General features: G+C 37.0%; 1 protein-coding gene across 2 annotated transcripts; it reads right to left on the bottom strand.

The window, feature by feature from the left end:
• Positions 1–4,677: 4,677 nt before the first annotated feature.
• On the bottom strand, positions 4,678–12,157 carry LOC121425393 (carbohydrate sulfotransferase 12-like). Of its 2 annotated transcripts, none has more exons than XM_041621433.1 (4): positions 12,007–12,157; positions 7,492–7,613; positions 6,317–7,177; positions 4,678–5,747 (listed from the first exon to the last, which is right to left on the bottom strand). In XM_041621433.1, the coding sequence occupies exons 1-4, from the start codon at positions 12,107–12,109 to the stop codon at positions 4,851–4,853; spliced, it is 1,983 nt and encodes a 660-aa protein (XP_041477367.1). In that variant the 5' UTR covers positions 12,110–12,157; the 3' UTR covers positions 4,678–4,850. The 2 variants fall into 2 exon arrangements, with proteins under 2 accessions (XP_041477367.1, XP_041477368.1); XM_041621434.1 differs by having other exon boundaries at positions 4,678–5,744.
• Between the last annotated feature and the right edge of the window lie 8,551 nt (positions 12,158–20,708).

Raw genomic sequence — 20,708 nt, 5'->3', positions numbered from 1 at the left:
TAGGCCGATTTATTTTGCGATTAATCGCTAATTATTGTGTAACGGGGCTCTGGGGCTCGTTGCAGAAAAAGTTGCAATCAATCGCAACTCTAAATATCATGCGCAACTTGATTTTCAACCAACCAACAACGCACATTTGGGACTTGCGATTGATTTTTTGACTTGCGTTTAAACGCAACTCTTTCTGCAACGGACCCCTGAACTGTCATTTTCCTTCAAAATAAATTTCTTTGGGGGTTATGTTTTCTTCCCTTTGAGACGGAATGCGGCTTGTCTTCCAAAGGTGGTAGTTTTTCTCTTAAAGGACTATTCCATCCCCACAAAAAGTGGATTTGAATTAAAAAAATCTAACAAGCACAACGCTGAAATTTTCATCAAAATCGGATGTAAAATTAGAAAGCTATGACATTATGAAATATCGCTTCATTTCACAAAACATTTATTTAGACATCATGGTCGGCATGCAACTGTGAGGGCCCATGATATCACCAAGTCACTATTCCTTTTTTATTTCATTATACGAAATATGAAATATTGTTATTTTCTCCTCATTTTCATGTGAAATAAAGTTTCATTCCTCGATGAATATGTACGAAATAATATTGTTTAACATTTTGTGGTTCAGCCAAGTTTGTCATTATTGTCAAATATGTAAAAGATATTGTTTAATTCAAACAATTACAAAAAAGAACAAGTGAGTGAGGGACATCATTCACTCTCTTATTTGCATATCATTGAGATGTGCATATAACTATATTTAGTTAAAAATAGGTGAAACTTTCAAATATCATAGCTTTGTTATTTTACATCTGATTTTGATTAGATTTTCAGTGTTGTGCTTGTTTGATTTTCTCTATTGATTCAAATAAAAAAAATTCTGGGACGAACTTTAGACCTTTAAGTCATGATAAAGGCAAAACTATTCAGTAAAGTGGTTCAAAACGATCATTTTGAAGAAGCAAGATCAATAACAATTATGTGCTATTAATGATATTGTCTAGACGACGTACAAATGAAATGGTGCAATAATGAAGCAACCTTATTCATGATTGCATTAACGCGATTCAAAGAAGATGATTTTCGGGAGTCGACATAATCCTCAGTGGAACATCTCCAAACATGCAACCGCCCCCGAGAAGATGCATTCTCTACTGGCGATCAGGGAGGATGATATAATACTTTCGTTTTAATCTTAAAGTGTCGTTAAAGAGATCCCGAGAGGTACACTTCAAAGCAATTGATGGAAGTAGGGGAGAAGCCACCCGGGGAATTTGTGGGGATCCACACTATTGTTAATCACATCACACGCGTCGAATATAATTCATGGCATCTCCTGTTGAAGATAGGGGCTGTGAATAAATAAAAGAATAAGTAGAAAATAAATGGCATCTCTCCTGTTCTGTCTGAACTCTTTGATTGATGTGGATGGCTTTTTGAAAGCTATATTTGATGAATTTGATTCTGAGATCGGCTTTTGTACATTTCAGAATACAATCTCATACCCATGGACCGTCATGGAGATAATCATACGTTTGCTATGTCAATATGAACATGGAACATTTACCAGTTAAATTAGAAGTAATGAAATATGCATTCTGTGTACAGTAGATTGAGCACGGACCACGAAACGGTTTTGAAAGTGTGTGTGTGGGGGGGCTTATCATGCAAAAAATCACAATCAGCATGATCAGATGGTCATTTTTACTCTTTGTACACGATTTTTGAAAAAAAGTGGGGTGCTGAAGCCCCCCCCCCCGTTCGGCGGCCCCAGTTAGGGACATTGGGTTGCAGGGGGGGGGGGGGGAATGGGGACAGAGAAAAGGGGGAAGGTGGATGACCGAGAGAATGTTGGTGGGCGATGAAGAGAAGACTTGATCGCAAAATGTGCGCGTTTCTTACATATAATAAAGTGTAGGTGTGTATGCAAGAAGATGCAACCAGCTCATGGGAATACGCGGGTGAGGGTGTGAATGTGTGTGTGTATGTGAGGGTGGGTGTGTGTGTATGTGAGAGAGAGAGAGAATTGCCGGGATTAATTCCATACTACAGATGGCGCTATACATCATTTTGCACAAAACGGGTTCAGTCTCAGATGTGCCATCCAATCGGAATCGCCTTTGCGTTTTCATTTGTGAAAAATGCCCGTTTGTCCACATTCTGCACGATCAAATCATGTTTACTTCTTGCTCGTCTGTAATATACGCATTTGATTTTTCGCGATTTGATATTTTAGCATATTACTCGAATATTCGAATTTATATCCCTACTTTACCATCACCCACTTAGTCAAAAATGTGACAATGACCATGGGGACAAATAAAAAAGACAGAAAACAAAAAGAGGCGAATATATCATTAATTAAATATTGGGTTTTTTGTCGGTATGTGGCAAAAGGGAGTAAAAAGTTCAATTACGTTCAATTGAAATACAGTTCTATATATTATGTTTTCTGAATCATCCGAATACATGGTTTCATGATTCATGTTTCGTCTACAAAAGAATACAAACGATCAGAATTTCATTTATTTTTAAAATTTCAATATTTCATTTAATACAATTAAATCCATTCAGTAGAGGCCAGAAGTTCACATACACCCAGGAAGTTTAAACAAAAGTTGACATTTGCCAAACATCATAAAATATACTGTATCTTATGAAATATTGTGCTATCATGACGAATTAGATATCAAACAAATGAATAGGTCATGCCTCTTCATCACATTGCTTTGTCATCAGGAGCTGAAAATTATTTAGGTGTCATTTTTTCCCCAAGAACCTTCATATTTTAGACAAATTAAAAATAAAAACCTGACAAAAACTTTTCATATTTGTGATATTTACTTCTCGAGACAAACATTTCAGATTACAATTTTTTGTTCAGTGGTGACATATCATGATAAAAATGTATTATAGATCATATATAAGAATTTATATACTTGTATGAAACGGGATTTGAAAATATGATAACCAATAAAATACATTTGGCACGAATATTAATTTTTCCTCCAAAAATTTTTCACTTGAAATATACTTTAATCTCACCAGCATCCCTATTATGAGAAAGAGTTTTATAGGCTTGTTCATTTGATACTAAATTCGTCATGGTAGTATTTATATATCGGAAGATATAGTAAGTTTTATGATGGTTGGCAAGCGAACAAATTTCACTGAATTCCATGGGTGTATGAAAACTTTTGGCCTCAATATCAGGCGGGGGGGGGGGGGAGGCTAGGCGGCTTTCACGAAAGGCAGGGCTGATTAGTCTCTTTTACCATTTATGTTACAGTATAATTTCGTGGGACGAAGGGGGTCTTGAACTCCATGTATTATGCAAATACATGTATATTCAAAATCAACAACAAACAGGAGATCTCTTCTTTTTCTCCAGTTATTGTTGCTGGTTCAGAAAATTCCTCAACATAGCCTTTCGTACACCCCTTGTCTCGAAAGGAGCATTGATTTGACTACACTGCCTCAACCCACCTCCCCCCCCCCCCCGTTTGCTCCAAAATGTGCGGCCACCCCAACTCCTCCCTCGCTCCGCGAACGCACACTGTGGTCAAAAGCCTTTTTACCATGATTTACATTCAAATAAATCGTCATCCAAAATGTAAAAACAGTCGTCAAACAGTCGTGGTGATTGACAGTCCGGCATGTTCCAGAAAAGAAGACTATGATTATCAGTTATTGAACTATGATAATTATCTCTTTTTCATGACCATATTTTTCAACTTTTCTTTTCGACTTTAACGTGATATGATAAGTAAAGTGACCAAGTTGGTAAGTAGGAAGATATCAAAATTCATATACTAATGTGAAAATTTTAAACGAGATCACTTCCATGTGAGGGATTTTAATTTCAATTTGAATTCTAATGGTTTACAAACAATATTTCAGTTAAAAGATCGTAAACTCCCAGCCATGCAAATTTTCCCCCAAGAAGAAACAATTTCATAATGATCTTTTAAATATTTTTCCCTTTTTTTTGTTGGTCAAGATGAGTGTTCCTGGAATTAAATGTACTCGTAATACTAAACCATCAAAAGAACACATGGGGGAGAAATATATATTGCATATATTTATGAAATAAAAAAAAATCAGACACAATGCAGCTAATCAGTGTAAATGTTCTTGGTGCTTTTATCGCCATCAAACATAAAACAGGCCCTTGAAAGGGTTTTTTAGTGGGGATGTTGATGCAAATTTGACACCTTCCAGAATTCCAGGGGGTGCTGACCATGGATAATCACACACGCAGAACCCCCTATAGGAAAATCTTGGGGTTGCTGGAGCACCCCCAGCACCCCCGCTTCCCAGGGCCATGACGATAAAGTACATTTCAACACACACAATTTTAGTTTCCACGAGTACTTTGAGAGAATAAAATATTCGTAAACAAGTTAACATGGTTAAACTAACATACACGGTTACATATACATACTGTTAAGCTGACATTAAAGGAAACCAAATCCCAAGAAGAGAAGCAATCTTATTGGAAAGAGTAAAATGAGAGGAACAATCTAAAAAAAAAAAAGCTTCATCAAAATCGGTTATGAAATAAGCAAGTTGTGGACGATTAAAAAGTCTTGTTGTACTTACTATGTGGATCCTCAAATTGGCAAACGTGCTTCAAAATGGCTTATTTTGTGGACAACTCTCCATTTGTTTTGTACACATATTTTCAGGTTTTTCCCTTTATTTTACATATTTCACATTATCTCCTCCTGACCTTGACATATATAGTCTGGATTATACTTTCCCATGACTCTTTCCTATAAGATTACTTCTCTTCTTGGGTTTTGGTTTCCTTTAAATTTTTGTCATGACATGTGGTCAACAGTCTTAGTGCTTTAGTTTAGGAGAGGGTTCTTCCGTTGCAGTAACTCTTCATTCATGGAGTACCCAAAAAGTTTGAAATCAGGAGCGTACGTCTCGTACAACTTATGGAGGTATTCTTTGGAAATTGTATTGTAATACTTGTTGAATATTTCGTCACTATGGCTCGTGTTCCTCGTCGATTCTTTAAAGTGAACAAGATGGTCGACCTTTAAATGCTTTAAAATGTTGGCGGAGTCTTCCTGTCCGGTTTCCAATTTGCCAATGTAATCATAGTGAATGTTACACGGGAGGACCATTTGATAAATGGGTTTCCAGTGGCCGTCCATGTTGTTCGCCATCTTTTCATCGGTAATGAATCGAACGAATTCGGCAAAGGTGACGTTTGCTCCAGTATCGAGCTCCATCTCGGAGGGATGTTCTCGATACGCTTTGATGATTCTTCGACCAATGGTCCTTTGGTAGGATTTATTATTCTCTTCCAGCTTATTCCTGTATGCAGATAAAACCCGCGCCAGAGGGTCCCTAACGAACATGAACGTAGCGTAATTTTCCAAACGGTAATCGATCTCTTCAGGGCTGTACTGGCTAAGTTTCTTCAAACTTGGATCATGAGCTCGCGATCCTGGCACGTCCTCGACCCTCTTGAATTTACCCTTCAGAACGAGGAAAGCGCTCTTCCAGTGAGTTGATCCCACTTTGGAGATGAATCCATATAATATTCTGTATTTATCGTCAACAATGTACGGCCATAGCAGTTCTTTCTTGTTTCGTATGACATCCGTCATGTTCATTCTTATTGATGGATGTCTTCGACATTCGTCGTTTAAGAGCTGCTTTCGTAAAGACTGTTTCTCAAACCAGGAATCAATCGGAGCCTCAGTATTTCTTTCACCATCCTGTAAAACCTGCTGGAAATGGATAAAACAAGAGCATCAGTGTCAATGGTACTGGTTTATTCAATTATTCTATCGATGGTGGTAATACAACAACAGTACACTTTGTATTACACAAAAAGGGCAAGGGGGCAATGTCCCTAGGATGTATGTATCTCAGACAACCTCTTGAGTGAAATTGGGCAAATATTCATGAGCGGCAGAATTTCCTGACGGTACAAGTGTGCGAAGCAGGAAATAGGCATATGACATCTGAATTATTGATATACTTTTTTTTATTAATTTGGTTAGTAATATTTAGATAATCAAGTAGAATTCAACAAACAAAATTGAAAAATACATCGTATAGATTTAAAGATTTTAACCAAAATGTGTTTATTGATGTTTATCTTATTTATGAAGGTTGAGTAACAAAAAACAGAAAAAACAACAAATTCCCACCAGTAGGCAAGTTGTCAGGGTCGCCACACTTCTAAACTAATTCGATCATGCATGCAAACCCACTTAGAATTTGATCAAGAAATTCGTCAACACTCAAAGGACATTTAGTGCCACTACATGACCAAAATGCTTCTACAACATACCTTTATTTTAGGAAGTAGGTCGTATCCAAATAAATCGAAGTCTGGTTTATATACTCTCTGCAGATTAATGATGTCCCCCGGGGACAGCTGGGCGTAGAACTGCTGAAAGACATCCTCACTTTGGCTGAGATTTCTGTGCGATTTCATGAAGTGAATCAGATGGTCAACCTCTATGTATTTCAGAATATTTTCAGAGTCTTCATCTGCCGTTTCGAGTTTGCCAATGAAATCAAACTTGACAGTACAAGGTAGGATCATTTGATAGATTGGGTTCCAGTGTCCGTCAGCAAATCTGTTTCCTCCTGACGTTATTGCTTGAACAAATTCTGGGAACCTTACGCCCTCCGCTTCCGAATTATGCCGCTGTTCCCATGGTTCCGCTGCATTCGGTCGGAAGCGCGCGATAATATCTCTGCCGAAAGAACGCTTAAAGGACATATTCCGTTCATCAAACTTACTCCTATAGGCAGACAAGACACGTGCGAAGGGGTCACGAACAAATACGAACTTCGTGTAGTGCTGGAGACGATATTCTATTTCTTGAGGAGTGTAAGAGCTGAGTTTCCTGAGACTAGGGTCGTGTGCAAGAGCACCCGGTACATCTTCGACGCTTTGGTACTTTCCTTGAAGGACAAGAAATGCACTTTTCCAGTTCGTCGAACCAACCTTCGAAACGTAGCCAAAGATTATATGATACTTGTCATCCACTAAAAAGGGCCAGAGCAGTCTCCTTTCGTCATGTACGATTCGAGTCAAGTTCTTTTTCAGGAAAGGGTATAGTTCACACTTGGTCTCCAGGAGATGCTTCCGTTCAGCTTGTACATTCAACCAGGCTTGCTCAACAGAGCCATGTGATGTTGACTAGATAGGAAACATATAATAGAAAATAAAATGCTTGATAAATAAATAAACGCTTAACACCCGCATTATCTGTTTATTTGTTCAGTATTATAAATGTCTTTTTTTTACTGGTCTTCTTGTTTGGAAGGAGCGAACTATTATTCGAGTTGTCGATCTTTCTAATTATTGTCATCTAATTTTCCCACTGAAAAGTGAATTATTTAGAATAAAAAAGGGCCATTGATATTCTCCCTGAACATTCGTCATATCCGTGTAGTTATCTTGCATATATGAATAAATATACTATCCATTTAGCATAAATGATACTAACTCACTTTGATGGAATGCCCTTGGAAGGTTTGCCGGATGGTCTGTATGTCATATCCAGATGTGGTTTTTCCGACAGAAACGTGCAATGCCGAAGGTTCATCACTCCTGTTCACTAAAGAAACATGATCTGCAGAGGAATAACAGCGATATATAGTCATGTTTTTCACATTTACTTCCGGTTTGTACCTCATTCCATGAATGCATGTTGCCGGTAAGGTTGTAGACCCTGCATGGAACTGGAGGTCTAGCTGGACCTACATGTACTAGACTTCGTGTCTACCGCATGGCGGGGGGGGGGGGCACTTACATTGACGAGTGGATACCATGCGCGACCAAAAAACACGTAAAAAGGATGTCTTTTTCAACTAAGATAGGGCACATTACGTACGTAACGTAATAAGGGTGCATGTCAAAAACAAAAAGGGTATCTATTTCGCTAGGAAAGCTACGTGTACAGGGTCAAATTTACGAGGGTATATAAGAATGTTTTATAAAGGATGTACTTTTATGTACTTTTTGCCCCAACACAGTCAACATTAAGTGTTTTACGCGAGGGTGTGGGAGGTTGGGCCGTACAAGCCAATGATGTAGGTAAAGGTAAAACCGAAGACCACCCCACAGTATTTCAAACACTATCACAATGTGTTTATAGTGAGAAAAAAAGGTTCCATGACATAATTTGCTTCGGCGACAATTTCTCGGCTGCAAATCCCACACATTCATTGGCGGCGGAAGCCAATAAATTTAGGGGGTGTCCACCTGAAATTTTGGGATGGACACATGTAAAAAATAGGACAAGCGACCCAAAAATTTTTGAGAAGCAAAAAAAAAAAAAAAAAAAGGTCATCAACCTAAATTTTAGGGGGGACAACACACGTGTCAAGGGGTCCACGTGAATATAGGGGGGGACGCAGGAAAAAAATTGACAAGCAAAAAAAAAAAAAAAAAAAAAAAAAAAAAAGGTTATCAAAACAAAATTTAGGGGGGGACCATCCCCCCAAACTAAAATTAAGGGGGGGACACGTCCCCCGTCCCCCCCGCTTCCGCCGCCTATGCACACATTAATGGAATGAGCAACATCAACCCTAGATTAAACACTTTACCCTATCCTAAAACTAACATAAAACCATATTGCAACCCCAATAAAGCCCGGAGCAATTGTCGCCAGAGCAATTGTCGTGTGACCGAAATACAGTGTGTAATCCCCCGGGGCCACTTCTATTGACGAGTGAATACCATGCGCGACCATGGGGTCTCGAAAAGCACCCTAAACAAATATTTTCCATATTCTGAAAATGCACCACTTAAAGGTCAAGTCTACCCCAGAAAAATTTTAATTTGAATAAATAGAGAAAAATCTAACAAGCACAACACTGAAAACTGCATCAAAATCAGATGTAAAACAAGAAAGTTATGACATTTTAAAATTTTGTATATCTTTCTCAAAACAGTTATATGCACATCTCAGTGATATGCAAATGCGAGGGTCTATGATGTCTATCATTTACTATTTCTTTTGTTTTTATTGCTTGAATTATACAATATTTCAATTCATACAGAATTGACAATAATGTAAAACTTGACTGAACTACGTAATGTTAAACAATGTTAATTCCACAAGTTCAGGGAGGAATGAAGATTGATTTCAAATGACATGGGTGAGAAAATCATGATATTTCATATTTCAGATAATACAATACAAAAGAAATAGTGAGTGCGTGATGTCATCAGTCCCCTCATTTGCATACTGGCCAGGATGTCCATGAAGCGAAACTTTAATATGTCATAACTTTCTTATTTTACATCCGATTTTGATGAAATTTTCAGTGTTATTATTGTTGGATTTTTCACTTTTTATTCAAATCAACTTTTTGTCGGGGTGGACTTGTCACAAGTATTGGTTTGTGAAACCCTACCCTTAACAAGTATTGGAAACAAAACGATACTCTTGGCAAGCATTTCCTGAATTTAACCCCTAAACAAGTACAGCGATATTTAAATTGTTATGTCACGGCAGTCGGTTTTACCTACATCACTGGGTTTAGCACGACTCCACCTCCCACATCTCGCGCAAATCGTAGTCTTAACACGTAGTGTTGACTGTTGGGGCAAAAAGTACATCCTCTATAAAACATTTCATTTTTCATTCCCTTGCAAATTTGACCCTAAACACGTAGTTTTCCTAGCAAAATAAATACAGTTTTCCCCCCATTTTTTAGTGTTTTTTACACCCTAATTACGTTACATACGTTACGTGCCCTATCTTGAAAAAGACATCCCTTTTACGTATTTTTTTTATTTGGGGGGGGGGGGGGTCGCGCATGGTATCCACTCGTCAATGTAAGTGCCCCCCCCCTCGGAGTGTAGTCACCTTCACACTGTCTAAATCTGAGCATTTTAACAGTGATATTACAGGGAATTCATTCTTTACACAGTTACATTTGAACCCTTTAACATTGGTAATCACATGTTTGCAGACTATGTGAACACATTATGAAAACTCACATAACATTGTCAACAGACAGACCGAGATATACACAGGGTTACAGGAAACCGTCTTCACACTGTCAATCATTTCATTTCACCAGTGTGAATGGCGATTTTATATAGTCCAATTAAATTGTAAACACAACGTGAAAAAAATACGTGACACTGTGTCATAATGATAATATATGCGATTCATAATTCGCCAACTCTGCTCGGCAGAGTGCCCAAGGCGCAGAAAGAAAGAAAGCAAGAAAGCAAGAAAGAAAGAAAGAAAGAAAGAAAGAAAGAAAGAAAGAAAAAAAAAGAAAAAAAGAAAGAAAAAAAGTGCCTTAACGGATAACCAGGAATTCATTCCAGAGAACAGCTATAGAGCCAGCGTGAAGAAAAGCCCTAGCCAACCCCCATGTCTTAATGGATTTTATTCAACTAGGGAACCTGGGTCCGATTGCACGAAAATGTATTTGCAAGGACCGTCTTTCGTGTCGCCCATCTTTTATGATGCGCCATGTGAAACGCATTTTGAATAAATCATCTGCAAACATATTTCATTCGTCCGTTAAATTAAACAAAATATTTGTTTATAAAATGATGTGATATATCATGAAATTGTATGAAATTTGATTTAAAAGCAAACTACCGAATATTATTCTTTATCATAAATTTCAGAAACACCCCGCCTATTGTGTATCATAAAAAATAAGCGGCACGAAAGACGGTCCTTGGAAAGGCCCTTTCGTGCAATCGGCCCCAGAGTTGAATAAATGTAGGAACCTGACAGGAGTGTTTTTGTTAATTGTACTGTGGAGCAGAGCAGTTAATTCCATGGAATACAAGGCGAACGATTTTGAAGATGATGCGATCGTTGACCTTTAAAGGACAAATCCACCCAACAAAAATGATTTGAATAAAAAGTGAAAAATCCACGAAGTATAATATTGAAAATTTCATCAAAATCGGATGTAAATGATAAAGTTATAACATTTTAAAGTTTCGCCTATTTTCACAAAACAGTTTCATTCACATAGTTGTCGGTATGCAAATGAGGAGACGGATGACATCACTCACAATTTCTTTTGTAATATATACGAAATATTCCATTTTTCTCCCTGTTGTCGTGTGAATCAACAATTATTTTTTCCCTGAACATGTAGTGCAATTAGCCTTTTTTAATATTATATGGTTCAATCAAGTTGGTCCTTATTGTCAAATCTGTAAAAAAAATATTGTGTAATTCAAACAATATAAAACAAAAGAAATAGTGAGTGAGGGACATCATCGACTGTCTCATTGCATGTCACTGAGTTGTGCATATCACTGTTTTAACTTTCGTATTTTACATCAAATTTTGATGAAATTTTCAGCATGATGCTTGTTAGATTTTTCTCTATGTATTCAAATCAACATTTTTCTGGGGTGGACTTGACCTTTAACCAATGAAGAGATTTCATAATGGGTGTGATATAAACGTGTTCATTTTTATAGGGTGACCATACGTGCTGAACCGTTCTGGAGCTTTTGGAGTTTAGACAACCCGGTGTTGGGTAAATTGTAAAGCAAGGCATTCCCGAATCGAGTTGTGAAGAAATCAGTGCATGAACTAATTTTTCAGAAGCAGATTCTGACAAATATTTTCTGATGAACCCAATATGTATGTTCTACATGACCGGTGATCTTCTTGACACTTGCTCTTTAATTCAGTTTGACTGTTTGAATGGGAAGCAGAGCCATATTTTACAAATTTATTTTGGAACTTGATCATTGTATTTACTATTGCTCACTTTTTATGGTGATACTTCCTCGTTAAACTCATATTGTTAAATTGTGTAATAACCAGAAACATGGTTATTTAAAACAAACTCAATTTTGTAGTTGATACTTTCTTGTTAAATTCAGATTGTTTAAATGAGTAATATTGAGAAGTAGTTTAACCTTTTAAAAAGTCACTTTTAGGGTTGATACTTTTTAAATTCAGTTTGTCTGAATGCGTAATAATGTGTCATTTTACAAAATCACTTTTTGAAGCTGATACTTACTCGTTAAATTCAGTTTGCTTGAATTGGTAAGGATGAGGAACAGAACCAGAATGTTGATGAGAAGAAGCCAGATAAAAAAGCAAGAAGTCCTTGTGAGTGCCATCCTTTTCAAAGATTTAGATTCTGATTCTGATTAGGAAGTTATCTCCATTTACAGATCTGGGAAGAGAGAATTCTAGGGATCTTTTATTCTGAATACGGCCAGTATCGAGAAAGAAAATTACGTGTTTCACATGATACACACTTCACGAAGACGAAAATAACACATGTTCTCTTAAAGGGCAAGTCCACCCCATCAAAAAGTTAATTTGAATAAGAGGAGAAAAATCCAACAAGCAAAACACTGAAATTTTCATCAAAATCGGATGTAAACTAAGAAAGTTATGACATTTCAAAATTTCGCTTATTTTTAACAGAATAGTTATATGAACGAGCCAGTTACATCCAAATGAAAGAGTCGATGATGTCACCCACTCACTATTTCTTTTGTTTTTTATTGTTTGAATTATACAACATTTCATTTTTTTTACGAATTTGATGATTTGGACCTCCTTGCCTGAAGCACAAAATGTTAAAATAATGGAATTCCATGTATTCAGGAAGGAATGAAACTTCAGGGATGCGCGATAGCTCTGTCGGCAGAGCGGGGGATTCGTATTCCGGTGACCCGGGTTCGATTCCCACTTGGTGCGCTAGTGCCCTTTGGTAAGGGATTAATCCTGTACCAGGTCCTTCGGAGAGGACTTTAAGCCGTCGGTCCTCTGGTTGCTTGCTTACAAGCATTCATGCTTTCTTAGCAATCAGGTAAAAAAATCACCACCACCACCACCACCACCATTTCACATGACAATGACGAGAAAATAAAAATATTTCATATCTTATTTAATAAAATACAAAAGAAATAGTGAGTGAGTGATATCATCAGTTCCCTCATTTGAATACCGACCGAGATGTGCATATAACTGTTTTGTGAAATGAAGCGAAACTTTAAAATGTCAGAACTTTCTTATATTACATCCAATTTTGACGAAATTTTCAGCGTTATGCTTGTTGAATTTTTCTCTTTTTATTCAAATCAAGTTTTTGTTGGGGTGGACTTGTCCTTTAAAGGTGTTAGCATATTTTATCAACCATCAGTCTGTGAATTTGCATGTTCAGTAATAACTAATCCACATTCAACAAAAGTATCAAAAAAATAAACGACTTCAGAAAGACATACATGTAACAGGATGATACCAACGATATTAGTCATGTAATTGACAATGAGTAAAATCAATTTAGGAAATGAAGTCATACTGTACTAAATTCTGTTCTTAAAACATTGAGGCGGTTTTGCATATGGTTAAGTAAAATTGAAGTATTTTGTGCATATTTTTGGTGAATTTTGTGCAAATCTGCAGTAAAAAATTCTAGTTTTCAAAACTTGGGGGGGGGGGGCAACTGCCCACATGACTCGTGAAACTTAAGGCACGTAGGGTTATTTTTACAACTTTTTCATTCATTATGCACTTGCAGAAGGAAACAGAACGGCGCTAAATAAAGAAACCGGGCGCTCGTCGGGCACGAAGAGTGTTTTTTTTTCGAAGACAACTTATCTGATATGAAGAACAAGCACCCATGAGAAGGTAAAGGGGCACTTGTAAACAGATAAAACAGGTCCTTCCCAGGTGAAAGGGGCACAGAACACTTTCGTGAGGGGGCACTTTTGTTAGTTAAAAAGGGGCACTGATATGAGAAAGGGCACTTGGTAACACCTAAACGGGTCCTCTTTCGATGAAACGGTCAGAGTGCACGTTCGTGAGGGGCACCTTTTCAGTGCCCCCCCCCCCAGGATCGCCGCCCCTGCCGTAAGAAGGGGCTGTAATTGAAAGGTGCAAAGTGGATGGATACTGCAGCCGTGCGCACGAACAGCTAGATAGATAGATAGATAATTGGTTTATTAATAAAAATCAAGACATCATCGCGGCTAAGGCCGAATCGCGATGTATTCACAAGATAATAAAGACACAAAAAATAACAATAACACAGATGATTACAAAATAAATAATACGGATAAAGTATGGTATTGAAAACTACTCGTGTTGTGGAATTTTGGAAAGGTAAGAGGGAGGTGGGAAGGAGGAGAGGCAGATAGAGAGAGGGGGGATGGGTATAGGGATAGAGAGAGAGGGGGGAGTGAAGGGATAGAGAGAGAGGGGGAGTGAAGGGAAGTAGTGGAGCAGAAAGTCAGAAGAAAAGAAGGTACAAACATCATGAAAGAAGTATAAACATGAACTTGTAAGGCTGGACGTAAGAATAAATAAAGTTAGAAGAAGTTAGAAGAATTCGAAATTAAAACAGCTGGAATAGATCTTACGTTTCAATATTCTCAATAATTATTCCCTTTTTGAGTCTTATCTATTCCGTCATTTTTATTTCTATTTGTTTCTAGGATATCATTTTTTTATGAATCAAACATATCATCGGCTGTTGGTCGGCTCTTGTCCCCCGCAGGACCGTCTATTCTATCGGAAAGGGATAATCTACGATGAGTGTATACATTAATTCAAGCATGATATAATTTGATACAAAAACATATTGGGTATATAGTGATTTTAACTTTATTTCAATTTTATATTAATCATGCAAGTACACAAAATTATCTCTGAGAGAAATGTATTACTGTAGTGTATTTTGGCCAATATCTCAAAGATTAGCAAATTGTCCCATGCTTCACTTACCTTAGATGTTTTTTTAATGGCTATTAATCCCAATGTGTCAATTAAACCTCATCCGATCTTGTATCGAAGCAAATTTGAAAATATATTCGTTTCTCCTATGATACAAAGGGTCATATTCAACTCATATTCGAGGATTTTGATCAGTGTCTTCGTATATCTCGGTGCCTCCACACAAGACATATGCTCTATAGGCATCATATTACTACCAATCCGATCAAACACGGTATCTTCCTTCTAGTGGAAAGTGACACGTCGAGACTGTATCCATTACCATACCAGAAGCTTTTAAACGTGTTAAGTGCAGGATAGAATAAAACCCGGGTAGCCTCAAAGTCTAATTACCTCATACCTAGCTAGGAACACGAAGGTATACTATCTGCAAAAGCCATTATGTTACTAAACATGATCTAGATGGCAATTAATTAAGCCCTACCTTCTTCGGCAATGCACTGGTAATATTCAACATCCAAATAATGTTTGAATAGAACGCAATTCAGTAGTGTCATTGTTTGCGCGTTATTCTGCAACACACAGCAATTAAGGCATGATCACGTAACTGTTTATACATAAATTGCATGACAAAAGAGTTGAAGCCACAACTGGGCGTTGTGGCGTGCGCCTGTAATCCAAGCTGTGGGGAAGTTACAAATTGATGTTTCGAGGTTCGAGCCCAGGTCACGTCTTTCGGATGGTGACGTATAAAGGTCGGTCACAGACGTAAATAATCATACTTATACAACTCCCAAGAATCTTCTGTAATCTGATTGGTCCAAATCGGATCACATGATATTCAGCGGATTGCACTATTGCATCCAAAATGCACTATCTTGAACTCTGACGTCACATACCAAAAGTACTATCCTGTACTCTGATGTCAGAGTTCAGGATATTACGAGGTCTGGAATGTTCTAGAATCATCTAAAATTTAAATCAAATAATAGCATTCAGGGCAACTCAGTAACATGGGAGAGGAGGGAGTTGTATAAAACAAACAATGCACGCATTCTCGTGCATAGAGGACCTAAATACGGGCTTAAACAATGAACTCTGTGCTCGACTCGCCAAATGGATATACCGCGCACTCGGTCCTGCGGACGTCGGTGCGGCTCTTCCAGCTTATCGTTCATTATAGGTGCCATGAGCCTAATTACATCAGGAGGGCTCAAGATATTCGTTCGACCCAACCCATTCGAATTTTTTTTAATTTGATGTTGCTGATTGCGCCCTTCTATGCGAAAGTTACTTTTGCACAAAACGCATTTAAAGAAAAGTTTGTTTTTTTTAAACCAACAATAAGTGCACCTACTAGGAGAGCAAATTATTTACCAGTGTCTTCGTTAAAATTTCAGGTTCCAAAGTTTCATCCCGTATCTTTATATTTTCTTGAAGTTAATTATTTACGCCACAGTGGGCAACGTAACAGAGAGGACGGTTCGTGGAATAGATACAGTGCGCTTAACTTTCGCATCGAAGTGCGCAGAGAGGACGCTTCGTGGTGCGTGCAACGATTTGTACAAGAAGATTAAACAACACCAAAATAAGTATGAAAATAAACTCTCACACTTGAAATCCAAGATCAGAGGAAATGTGTATGTATATATAATCTGTATGACACAAAATAACCGAAAATATGCCCTTTGTGTTCATATTTCATTTGTGAATAATGTAAATAAAGATGGCTAATTTGTATTGAAAACTTGGAGGTTTCATAATATTTCAATCTGAAATAATGAAGATCATGGAAAATGTATTTAGGGGGCAGAGGTCAAAGAACTATTTTCAAAATATCAGTAGAAATTGCGTAAAAAAGCAAATGGCACTTCTCCATATACTGCGATGCGTTGCCAAAGCAATGAAAAAAAGAAATCAAGTTTATAATTTGAAATTATTTTATCTTAAATGGCAGCATTTAATGCATCATAATATCTAAATCAAATTTTTCGTGTCTTTTCTCTCCAGCGATAGGCCACTCACATCAATGCTACAATAAATACTATAAACTATTAGCTTAATCTTCTGAAAATGGCTAGGATAGGTCACAGCTAGCATCATCTGAGAGCATTTCCAAAAAGCAGAGGGATGATGATGATGATGATGATGAAGATGAAATGGAGGCCATCATTGGAGCTGCAGCTTCTGTAATAGTAAACGGCATGTATCTCAACTTCAACAAAGATGGATTTTTAATTACATGTACCTCTCATTGCGAGCTTCCAGAATGCTAATGCTGCAGGACAAAACTTTATATCTGCTCTCTGCTGTACGTCACCCATGATGCTATTTCTACTATGTATCAGTTTTTACAAGGATCATGTATTTGGTCCAGAACAACTGATTGTTATCATGCACAAATAAGCATATGATATTGAAATTCAAAAGGAGATAATAGCTTACAAGTACACATCCATCGACCTAACAAAACTCCTACAGCACTACTTCCAGTTCTTGACAATCAAGCTGTGCAACATATCAGTAATAATGTAGATCCTGGTCTGATATCCCTTGACAGCACGTTAGGCTTTCATTGAATGGGCCAGATCAAAGTCCTGGGAATGTCAGAGGGTTTTCAAGAGTATATTTACTCTTTACTGAAGTTGAGACACGTAACTTCATTTACTATGACAAAAGCTGCAGCTCTAATGATTGCCTTATTTTAATTCTTCATCATTGTCCCTGGCTATATGAAAATGTTCTCGGATGATGCTTGACAAAAGAGTTAGGCCTATCCTTTCCATTTCCAGATTAAGTTATAGTTTATAGTATTGGTAGTAGCATTTGATGTAAGTTACCTATTGCGAGAGTAATAGGTACAATGATTTAGATTTATAAAATGTATATCTAAATGCTGCTACTTTAGACAACTTTACCATTTCAAATTATATCATGCATGATTTTTTTTACACTCTTGGCAATGTATTATTACAATATATACTAAAGAGTGCTATTGTATTTTGACATCATCATTGGTCAAGGATTCAACTATCAAATTTGTGTTCATTATCCATGCAGGTCAGTCTTTTTTCCCATCAGAATCACTATACCTACATCATGTACATGCCACAATCAAGTTATCGACCTATTTTCTTAAATTCCCTGACGTTATTGACATATTAGTTGATTGACCTCCGATCCCCTAAATAATTATTTCATGGCCATTATTTATCCTTATTTCAGAGTGAAATTATTAAATATCCAAGTTTTCACTACAAATCTTTCTTTCTATTATTCACAAATAAAATGTGAATATAATGGATTAATTTATTTTTGGGGTAATTATGCATGGATATATAAATATTTATTAACTTTTGACCTTTGACTTTGGATATCAAAGGTGAAGGATTATTCTTTATGATTATTTTGTGTATTTTTATCCTCTTGCAAAAATAGTTTTTTGACACCAAAATCACCAACATGCAGCATTTCATCTCAGAGATACCATTATACGATATATATATGTAAAAAGGTCATTGACCTTTGACCTTGAACTTTATGGATTAATATGCATTGTAGATGATTAACTTTATCTTATTTGACCTTCCTGTAAGAATCTGTGCATTTTGACACAACGATCACCAACCTGTGCCGTTTCATCTCAGAGATACTATTATACAGTGTGATACACAGGCCTATAAGGTAAAAAAAGAAGGTCATTGACCTTTGAAAGGGTTTGTCCTTGAATTCCATTAGTGAATGAGCATTGTAGGTACTTGATTTGATTTGATCTTCTTGTAAGAACCTGTGCATTTTGACACCAAGATCACCAACCTGCGCCTATTCATCTCAGATATATCAGTATACCGCATATAACAAGGTTCTCAAACTATTTCCTTGAAGGGCTAGATGAGACTGAAAGGGCCAGGGTGAAGTGGAGCAACAAATTTATAACAGTTCCATATGGAACGCAGGCAAAATTAGAAAAGATTTCAAAATACAGCGAGTCAATATTAATGATAACAAAATTGTAGTACTTTGTTAAAAGGAATCTAGATTGTACCTATATACCTGATATTGGGGAGACAGATAATGTCTTGAAGTATCAATATTTTTTGTAGTCAAAGTAGAATGAATAATAGACCATGTCTGTTGTATACTCTAACAAGTGTGTCAGTTTCCTAATCAATTTCAATATGGGAATCGTGACAGTCTGTCAGCAACAAGTTGCTTGAAACTTGGCACAAAAGGTGTAGATGCTCATTGGTCAAGCAGGGGCCGCGGAAGCGGGTGGATTTTTTTCCAAAAAACGTAAAAACGTATAAATGACCATAAGATTGTGTTTTTTACATGGTCAGCCCCCCCCCCACTGTTTGAAAACCGTTCCACGGTCCCTTTCAAGATACTTCTGTATGAGTAGTGTTCTTTAAAATGTTCATTGTGGAAAATGCACTTTCGCACCTGTATGTAGATCCAAACATGGTGAACAGCGCTGGTCATCTAATACGAAAGTAGATAGAAAAAAAAAGTTTGTTTGAAAGTCAAATTAATTTGACTGCCATTACTTTTATTACCGTTAGGTCTACGTGGATACACAATGTAATCATACCGAGCTATGTTTTATATTGTGACTTAAAAGTGATTAAAAAAAAACAGCAGAGTCTCGCGGGCCGTAGTTTGAGAACCCCTGGTATATAATGTAAAATGGGTCATTGACCTTTGAAAGGCCTTGACCTTGAATGTTATTGCTTAATGTGCATTGTGGATACTTAATTTTATTTGATCTTCCTGTAAGAACCTCTGCCTTTTGACACCAAGATCACCAACCTGCTCTTTTTCATACCGTATTATGGTATATAATGTAAAAAATGTCATTGACCTTTGAAAGGCTTTGAATTTCATGGGTGAATGAGCTTTGTAGGTACTTGATTTTATTTTATTTGATCTTCTAGTAAGAATCTATACATTTTGACACCATTATCACCAACCTGTAATATTTTATCCTGGAGACACTATGATACAGTATATTTTATAAGGTCATTGACTTTTGACCTTGAAAAGGGCACTTTCCCCAACCCGTATTCCTCCTAATTTTTGGGGGTAAATGTTTGTTTGTTTGTTTTATTTTTATTTCTGCGTTCACAATACATTATTAAGAATTATTTACATTGTTTGCAATATACAAAATAATCCATAATGTATACAACATAATACATAAGTAGAAAAAAAATGGTTTGGGCATATACTTCACATTTGGATGATAATAAAAAGCAGCATAAACAAATGAACGCAGGAGACCGCCATCGTGAGCGGTTAAGCTTGTAATTGATGGCGGCCTCATGGAAAGGGTTCGTGACTAAGATCGGTAATTACATGTTGATATCCATACCTATTCAAATCAGTAAAAAAATCCAATAATTTCATTCCAGATGGTTACTAATTACGGTTTACTAAAAGGAGAAAATGATGGGAAAAGGGATTAAAATAAGATACCCAATGGTCGTTAGTAAAAGAGACCCCCGTGTGTCTACTCTAGCTGCACATGTGGGTGCAGCGCGATGGTATAATTATGGGGGGGGGGCAAGGGCTGACCTCGTTTTTTTAATTATCGGAAATATTTTATTTCGTTATGTTTCTACAACCAAACAATCTTCTTGTCATTAATAATAAGAAACATAGCATTTATTATGCGCCATATGTCTGCGCCTATTTTGAGGCGCAGGGGGATGTTGGGATTACGGGGGATGTTTAATTGTATGTATCAGGGTGGATCCAGCCTTCGCCATTGGGGGGGGGGGCGTTTTTTTTCATCCATATTTTCCCCGATCGCCTGCTCGAAGATAACTTTCCTTGGATTTTTTTTTCTTTGACGGGGTTGTCCTAATCACTTATTAGCTTTATTCTTATGAATAAACATAAATATATAATACCATAGTCCTTATTCACATAATGTGAACCCGAAGCGCGAGCTATTTTTTTTTTAATCTTATGGATTTTTGCCTAAAAACTTTTAACATTCTGGGCAACGTTTTTTATCCTGAAAAAGATGTG

Source organism: Lytechinus variegatus, chromosome 12 (assembly GCF_018143015.1).
Source record: "Lytechinus variegatus isolate NC3 chromosome 12, Lvar_3.0, whole genome shotgun sequence".
Taxonomy (NCBI): Eukaryota; Metazoa; Echinodermata; class Echinoidea; order Temnopleuroida; family Toxopneustidae; genus Lytechinus; species Lytechinus variegatus.
This window is presented reverse-complemented; position numbering and strand designations above follow the sequence as displayed.